The sequence below is a fragment of the Haliotis asinina genome, chromosome 1 (assembly GCF_037392515.1).
Source record: "Haliotis asinina isolate JCU_RB_2024 chromosome 1, JCU_Hal_asi_v2, whole genome shotgun sequence".
NCBI classification, from domain to species: Eukaryota; Metazoa; Mollusca; class Gastropoda; order Lepetellida; family Haliotidae; genus Haliotis; species Haliotis asinina.
The window spans coordinates 104,477,833-104,487,442 of record NC_090280.1 but is presented as its reverse complement, the minus strand read 5'-3'; the positions used below and the strand labels follow the sequence as shown (position 1 = coordinate 104,487,442).

The 9,610-nt window shown below is 38.4% G+C and overlaps 1 protein-coding gene across 1 annotated transcript; it reads right to left on the bottom strand.

The window, feature by feature from the left end:
- Positions 1–1,074: 1,074 nt before the first annotated feature.
- On the bottom strand, positions 1,075–6,382 carry LOC137277873 (uncharacterized). Its single transcript, XM_067809851.1, has 2 exons — positions 6,347–6,382; positions 1,075–1,602 (listed from the first exon to the last, which is right to left on the bottom strand). The coding sequence occupies exons 1-2, from the start codon at positions 6,380–6,382 to the stop codon at positions 1,075–1,077; spliced, it is 564 nt and encodes a 187-aa protein (XP_067665952.1).
- Positions 6,383–9,610: the final 3,228 nt, after the last annotated feature.

Below are 9,610 nucleotides of genomic sequence, written 5' to 3'. Positions count from 1 at the left end.
CCGTTGTTAACGAGGGCGATGACCTGCCATTGTATGACTGAGTTCTATCTAAAAGAAACGTGCGTTTGCGCATCGCAACCAAGAAGAGGTTCTAGCTTTCCCGAAGCATACTATAACTACCGAGACCTTGCGAATGATCACTTTTGAAACAGTGTCGCTGATTGCACAACTAAATCTGACTGCAACCAATCATGAATCCTGAACACTCGCTCAGTGAAAGGGGTGTATTAGACCAGAGGCTCGTAGGTGGATATAACAATTAACCTCCATGGGAAGAGAACGAGAAAACACTAATGTCTGTTGGGGTTAATTAAGACGTCATATATCTCATACTACAGAAGGCCAAAAAGTGGAGCCACAGCGTTCGAAATCCGTAGGCCCAAATCCGACTGAAAACTACTCGCACCCGCAGCTTTTGTTTCCTGCACGTCTTTATGGCCGACAGCTTTTCCATCCCCAATAATTGACATATCCCTGTCTGAACATTCTGATGCAGACTCCTCCAAAGACTTTGATACTGGCATGAATGTTGATTTGTTGTAAATGAAGACTTGTCAGTCATAAGGGTTTTGTTGGCGGTTTTTTTGTTTGTTTGTTTATCTTTCCTACCTGGGAATTGCTTATATTGACTTATATTGTAGCTGAAACATGAACTTAAACCATGATATAAGGACCACGACTTAAGGCGTGCAACTCTTTGGGGCAAACACTGACGAGCTAACCTTTCACCCACAATTCTACCTCACTGCACAAGATATACAGTGTATGGTTTTAACTGAGAACTTGCAATGCTTGTGTTTGTACCTAATGCCAGACTTGCACTTCTTGCGGGACGCTTTAGAATCCTGCTTAATAATCCTCTGTAAGACAAGGGAGAATAGACGATGTAGTAGATTATCCGTGGTAAGACAGAGGGATACTGTATTCACAGTTCTATAAAACCTTTTTATTGCAAAATGTTCCGTCTGTAAAAACATAAAACATAGTATAAAAATAGGCATTATGTTCGGAAAAACAAAACAAACAATATAAATACTCTAACGTTGCATTGTGCTGACAATAGGAAGAAGTCATCTACTCCGCGAAGCCGTAGATATTGTATGGTAGAGTCTCGCTCCCCCTAACTATGGGGAATACGCACGTGTAGGCGACAGGCACCTGCTCCTCCGTCAGGTTGTACTGTTTGACACCGGACACACACCCCTCGTGCCTCAACACCCTCACCGTGTCAAATATTGGCACACATCTCCCTGTTGTCATCTCAACCAGACGGCCGTTTCGTTTCGGCTGTCTACAGAAATATCCACATTTTAACTCCGCCCGGAGCAGCATGCTTGGAAATCTGGAGGTGTCTGTTTGTGGTGCATAATACCATGGACAGTTGCTCCGGTCGCTAATGGGACCTGCCGTAGGGATGTGTGACGGACAGTCAGTGGCCAGGGACAGGCTGGGTCGGGGTGTAGGGTACGGTGTTTCCAGACCGGCTGGGAGATGAGAGTTACTAACAGACAGTCTGGCGGCCAGGTCAGGGGGATCCACGCACCTATCTCGCACGGACACAGCAGAAGTCTTGTGAAACAAAGCCCCCAACACGAACAAACACTGAAACACAGAAACAACGTATTGAGAGTGAGTTGTGTTTAGCGGCGCTTTCACCATAATTGTATGTCTTGACAACTTACATGAAACCAGTTGGGACAAGATGTTCTCTCAGCGTTCCACCCGGGTCTCTCCCCAGTGAAACAGCCATGAACCAGAGTATTGTGACAGCAGACCAAGAAACACAATCGGGGATGACAGGTTTGACACGTTGGACAACACACACAACAGAAAGCAAATTTTTACTTGATTCTTTTTCCGACTTCACCAGTGGTCCAATGTTATTTGTTGCCTAACGCCACACTCATCAATACCCCAGGCGTACGGCGGCAGTTCAGAAATATTCTGATCCTGAACACACAACCTAGTCATCCATACCATAAGCATTTATTAGCGTAATTACAATTAGTAAATCCTTAGCTTTATCTACGTTTGTAATTTTAGCCCTGCCTACTCCCCCTGACGATTTTATTAAAGAATTACTTCAAAAACGTTTCATGGCATGGGAAAAGGGAAACTATATGAGAGGACTAAACGATCAGAAAATATGGTGAAGGAGTTCTAAGAATGATTAATGTCAACTCTTTTATTCAAGCCTTGAAACACTCTAACTTAAGACAATGCTACCGAAATACCAACTACCAAAACCCAATCCAATGCCCCTTATCTGAATAGAATATCGATATCCGACATATTGTACACATCCTTATCAGAAAGGTGTTTGACGCATGGCCAAACTAAGAATCGAGAAAGAAAACCCAGGTAATATCAGTTATGTGTTATCTCAACCCATTGGACTGAATCGTTTATGAAATGCTTAAATGTTCTGTTACCGAAATTCTTCCATTTCTCAATAAATGCTTTAACAGTTTGTTCGCAAAAGGAGTATTTCCCCGTAGTTGGTCGTCTTCTATTATTGTCCCAGTTCATAAGAAAGGTGACTTTAACAATCCCGATAATTATAGGGGAATATCTCTTATGAGTATTCTCGGAAAAGTCTTCACGTCTATATTAAATAGCCGACTGTCTAAATGGGCAAACATGAGGGACAAGATTCCGGAGACTCAAGCTGGGTTTCGTAAGCAATATTCCACAACAGATCATATTTTCACTTTCTATGCAATGATTCAGAAATGCTTATCCCGTCGAAAACACAAAATGTATGTAGCTTTTGTCGATTTTGAGAAAGCTTTCGATTCTGTAGATAGACAGAAACTATGGTATTGCTTACGTAATGCCGGGTTAGGAGGGAAAATGTTTAGCGTGTTAAAAGCAATGTATTCAAATGTAAAATCCTGTGTGCGATGTGGCTCTGGTGTAGCAGATTATTTTGACTGTCCATGGGGACTTCGGTAAGGATACATTGTAAGCCCGATTTTGATCTCGATTTTCATTAGCGAATTTTATTACAATCTTATGCGAAATGGCAAACATTGTGTGCAGTTGTTCCCAGACATGATAGAACTGTTTACGTTTCTATTTGCAGACGATATTATCTTGTTATCCGAAATTAGTACTGGTTTGCAAAATCAACTAAATATTCTTGAAAGTTATTATGCAAACTGGAAACTATCTGTTAATTTAGACAAAATAACATAGTCATATTTAGAAGGGGTGGTGCTGTAGCATCCAAGGAGAAATGGTTTTTTCCACGGTAAACCTGTTGCTGTTGTCAATCAATATAAATATCTGGGAATAATCTTTCCACATACGATGAATTTAAAATGTTGTGTCCATGACTTGGTTCGACGTGCAAAGAAAGCTACGATTTCAATTTTATCTATTTCCCAGGAATTTGGAATATTAACTCCAAATATATTTTTCAAACTATTTGATGCCCAGGTACAACCCATTTTATTATTTGGATCGGAAGTGTTGGGATTTCATCGCTACGATTACTTGGAGAGACTAAACCTTATGGCCTGCAAAAAATCTCTAGGTGTTGGGCCTGTCACAAAGAAGAAATCTTCTGTTTTCTCATGGGTATGGATAAGCCAGGGTGTTGGGGATGCCTTTATGTTTTTTAAAGAATTTCATAATCGAGCGGTAAATATGTTTTACCAGGACTGGCATTTCACTATAGAAAGTAGCTCTCGTTATGAATTATATAGAACATTTAAAACTCTAATACAACCTGAATTGCATTTATCTAAACTAACTTTTAACTGTAATAGAAACATATTTGCCAAATACAGGACAGGCTTGTTGGACCTAATGGTAAATAGAGGTAGAAAACTGTCCATCCCAAAATCTGAAAGAATTTCCTCAGTTGAAGATGAAGTACATTTCAGGCTTGATTGTCCGTTTTATGAAGATTTACGTTACAACTATATCCCAGAATATTACCTATCGAAACCATCATTGACAGCCTTTACTAGTATATTAACAACTAATAATGAGTCGTACCCTAGCTCTCTATGTTAAGTATGCATTTATTCGTCGTAACGAGCACCTACAATTAGCGATGTCCTAATGTATATACCTACAACATGTATCACGGCGCTGTATGCAACTCTCATGTACAAGGGCCGGTGGCCTAAAATACAAGAATCGATTACCTCAAAGATAAAACCTTCTTTATACAAAATTGGTACCACAAAGGACTGCATTGTGAGAAAGATGTCTGTAACACAAGAGGCCTGATGACTTTCAATGAAGTGAAAAACGTATACGATATGCTGGGAACTTTCTGAGATTTTCATGGACTGCTAGGTAGTATGCCTCTTAAGTGGAAACAGTGCATCAAACAGCAACAGGGTTCCACCTCCATCAAACAGCATCAGGGCTCGACCACCATCAAACAGCAACAGGGCTCCACCTCCACAGTTTATTTTTTTTATAAATGAGAGTATCTGTCTTGAGTGTCATATGCAGTATGCCCTGTAATCCACAAGTCATTTAAAGAGGCGAAGATCGCGGGCAGCCTGCCTGATGGATGCTCCGCCCCAAACTGCTTTCACCTGATTAAATATGATTGCCACAACAAATAATGAATACAATAACTGTAATTACTGTACTAGTCAGCTCTAAAGCCAAATTCTCAAAGGAATGTATGCTTTGTAAAAATTGCTGACATGACCACGATGCCCACCAAGTTTTATACTGGGAATCTGTCATGAGCAAATGAAAACAATTTCTGAGACACTAGTTGAATACTGGATATAGATGTGTATGTATTAATTGAAATGCTGGATGATGAAGATGCCCTTGTACGCGTTTATACTTCAGATCCCTGGTCTTGACGAAACAGCATGGCAAACCATCATACTACACTATTCAAACTATATCTATTCCTTGAAAGACTCTGTGATGTATACTCTCTAAACTACCACTGATGTAAATATCCATCTGTTGTAAATATCCGTGCTTTGTTAATAACATATGTATATATGTAACTGACTGATATCATGAATGCTTAATGTATGCGAATGTATTTTGAGGAAATAAAGACATTCATTCAAAGACATTCATTCAAAAGACATTCAAACAAAATAGAGAATATCATACAATACAATAAACACACAATGCACAAACAAACATTCATTTGTGAAAACATGTCATGAGCACTGAACGTCTAACTGTCCTGGCAATGCTGCACAAATAAAACGCATTATTTACTCTAGGGGGACCGGCTGTCAACTAAATTAAAGAATATAACTATTGAATATTAATACGTAAACAGAACAAAACAGTTGTTTTGCATGTATACACATATGAATAAACACATTTTTAAAGTTTAGTTCAGAATATTAAGTAGAGATGTTAGTTTGAACATTGAAACCTAAACTACATGAAATAGACTGGTCAAACGTAGCAGGAAAAATAATATTTCATACGAAATTGGATATTACATAAATTGGGTCATTTTACTCTCAGAAAGCAGAGAATTACATCATTTGAGAGCTTCTAGCGTTCACAAATACACACACACACACACACACACACACACACACACACACACACTTCTCAGTGCAAATAGGGTACAATCATGGAACTTTGTTATTCAAGCATACCAGTTTAATCAATTAAATCATGTCTGATTGTTGTATATTGATGTCATTGCAACCATATGGAAACACTGCCACTCCACTCAGTGCAGGTCAAATATGCTTATACAACTCTTGTGAGATAAATCCCATCTGATGCTTGTCCAACACTAATCACACAAATACCTGACACATCTGACTGTGGCTTTTTGGTATGTGGTTAGAGTATAGCCATGGAGTTACTTCTTTTTTGCAAAATATTGTGCCAATCTCAAAGTTTTGTATCTCAAATAGGCTTGTGCACCTCTAATCAGACAAATTACATCAGAAGTTGAAAAATATTGGTATCACGTGTTTCTTTTGCAAACACTGTGCCCCCGTTGTCATGAACTTTGCATCTCAAACAATCACATTAATAATATCTGGCCTTATGTAATGTTGGCTTACAGCCATAAAGTTTACTTCCATTTTTCAAAACTTTGGTCCATTCTTGAATATAAATTTTAAATGAATTTTAATTAATTTTTCAAAAATATCATAAATATCAGTTTACGCAGTTAGGATACGATGACATGTGAACCACGTGAGCGAGTCTGACCACCTTGTCCCGTTAGTCGTTGCTAACGACAAGCATGTGTTGATGAAGATCATTTATACCCCGGATCTTCACATTGTTTCTAGTCTACAGTGTATGTTTCAGTGAAACTCTGTCATACTCAAATACACAAATACGTAAACACGATGATGAATGAATCACTCACCAGAAGCGAGGAGCTCATCACAGACATATGTTTCATCTCGCTTGTACCCAAGTCGAACTTCAAACCAACTCACCCATCCACCCTGTCACTTTCCATTTTATACCCGGTGATATCCTGTTCTATAAATATGGCGGGTGCCCGTAATTAAGGAAATCATAGTGCCTCGCTCGTATCACCTTCAAGTATGTTGTTGATGTTTTCTTGGCCGTTTCTAGTTTGAAGATGGTGCGAGAACTGTGACGTCACGAAGCAAGGGTCATATTTACGGTCACAGCTTTACATTTTGATAAAGTTTCGGGAAGAATACCTGCAACAAATATAGTTTTGTGTTGTCACGGAAAACCCTCCGAGATAATTCCTTTAAGGTTAGGGACTGGAAGTTACCAACGCTGGAATCTGCCGCGGAAATAATGGATAAATAAATATATGTCTCTACATTGGTAGCGATGTTACTGATTGTAGATGTGAACACTTCAGGAATTTATGTTACACACAAAACATTTTGTAAAACAAATGCAAATGTGATTCCATTGTACGGATGCTGGGGAAAAGTCTTCTGTCTTAAAAATGTACTCTGTAGTTAAAGTTTATTAAAATGAAAGATAAAATATGAGCTGTTTTACTTATGTGGTGTTGCTCACTGTGAGTTGTGTACTGTCATTAGACAAGCGGACTAATGTCACACAAAGTAGAAGTCAGACATACTAGAAGGTTAACGGCACACAAACAGGTTACATATTCTAAGAGAGAATATGAAAAAGTAGTGAGCCTAACTACATTTTCGATGTCCAATGTTTGTAAAGTTTCCGTTTTATTTTGAAGGGACCATTAGCAAAGCCATATCCAAAGTTTCACATATGTGGGTAATGTGGTTCACACATCGGGGTATAATAAATGAAAACGATATGTCATTTGGTATCTTCGATAATGGTATGTCCTCAGACACTATCATACAAAACATGTTCAGAATGGTATTCCCGTCATTATCAGCAGCCAGAGATTTGAATTGGTTTAGGTTCATACAGTTTAATTTTTCAAGGACACTGACATTTTGATCTTTCAAGAACATTGTGTCCAATTATTCAAGCTGGCACTGTTCACAGTTTAGCGGGACCTGCACTTGTGTGACCATTCATTATTTAGCTGGTATCATGTATGAATAGTGAAAACATTAGAATCAGTTATGTCCTTCTGATTACGTCTTCTGGAAGGTCATGGACATTGCCACCAAAACAAGCTTTCAGTAAACACGAAGAGCGAGAGTCACTTTAACAAGCGATTGTAGTTCCAGATTGCTATTTTAATACATTTTTATATCTAAGCTTGATTCTAGCGGATTTCTACGTGTCTGAAACATACAATATGTTCCTAGCACATTTTGTCTCCTGAAGTTTGTGATGCATATCAAGATAAATAGTAAAACAACAAAGGGGATCATGAGCCTAGAACATAGCAAACCGATTTGCTTGAGGTTGACAGATACTAAGTAGAAAAATAAAGCAGCTGCATTCGTATCATTGTCCGGGTGTGGCTCAATACTATTTTCTATCATCTCGTATATTCTGTTTGCAGTGAAAACATACCGATGAATTTCACTTTTCAAAAAAAAATACGGAAATCAAATAAGGTGAAATTAAGTATGCGAATCCCCGTAATTCTACCTTGCCAGATGAGCATTTAAATCTCAGAGGTTTATTCAGTTCAGGAAAACAGTTGTTTAACAAACGATTATAGTTTGAAACCTCTATTACTGGTTAGTTTGACAAGGGGGTATGCACACTGCATGAAACACCGACAACATGTGGGGTTGGTTTCATTGTTGTAACTACGGCACTTACTCCCTTGTAATACAAACCATTTCGATTTACCTTTTTGTATAAAGTGACATTCATCGGTACGTTTTCACTGCAAACAGACTATAGAATGCTAAAATAGCACAAACTGGATGTCTATAAAATCATGTCATTATAATACTCTAGGGTTAGATCAGTTAGAAGTACTGAAGTTTGTAGTGTATCAAAATTGAGGGTAAAAATATCATACTTTGGTAATGACGTCAACGTGACCAGCTTACCAGGAAACAAAATCTATACAACGCTGCATACAAACGTATCCGGTATTTACTTATCTTCACATCTGTGTCCCGGTGCAGGGGCCTAGCCACGTGCGTTAACACTTTGATCTTAACGGGCGTGTGGTTGCGACGTCTCAGAGCCTAGTTTTTGGGGGGGAAGAAGGGGGGGGGGGGGGTATTAATCTGCAGTCGGGAGATATGGACAAAACACAAAAACTTGGAGTACTAGCACTTGACTTACATATTAGAATGGCCTCAGTCGTCGTGGTTATTAAGCCGTGCCGAACGGTTCCGTAAACCATGACGCTTAGGCTTTTACTAGTTTGTTTTGTAATGGTGCATGGTGCATTCCGCGCTTCTGATTGGTCAACCACAGTTAGTGTCGTTCTCACAGTTGTCAAAAACAAGTGGGATACATAGTTGTATAATCACTTCTGGTTTGATTTCTATTCCTGTGATATACAATTATATGATCTCCTATAAGGTTATATCTCCACCTAGATGATATACAGTTATATAATCTGGTCTCTCGTGATCTCTATTCCTGTCACGTGCAGTTGTATAATCTCCTATGCGGTCAACTCTCCCCCTGTGTAACATATTGCTATATACATGTAATCTCTTCTGATGTGATCTCTATTCCTGTGATATGTAGTCACACAATCTCCTCTGAGTGACCTCCACACACACACACACACACACACACACACACACACACACACACACACACACACACACACACATTATATATATAGTTCAATAATCTCCTATTAGGTTAATTCAACCTAAGTGATATATAATTATATACTCTCCTCTGATGTGACCTCCAAATATATGATATATACTTATGTAATCCCCTACAAGGTGATATCAGGTTATGTGATATATAGTTCTCTGTTTCTGTGATACATTAATATATAATTTCCTCTAAGATCTCTATTCCTGTTATATAGTTATATAATCTCCCCAGAAATGATCTTACTTGTGTAATATATAATTATATAATATCCTATAAGGTGATATCATTCTATGTGATATATTGTTATATAATCTCTTCTGGTGTGATCTCTATTCCTGTGGTATATTGTTATATAATCTCCTATGAGTGATCTCCAAATATGTGATAGTTAGTTCAATAATCTCCAAGTGGTCTCATCCCATGTGATCTATACTTATATAATGTCTAATAA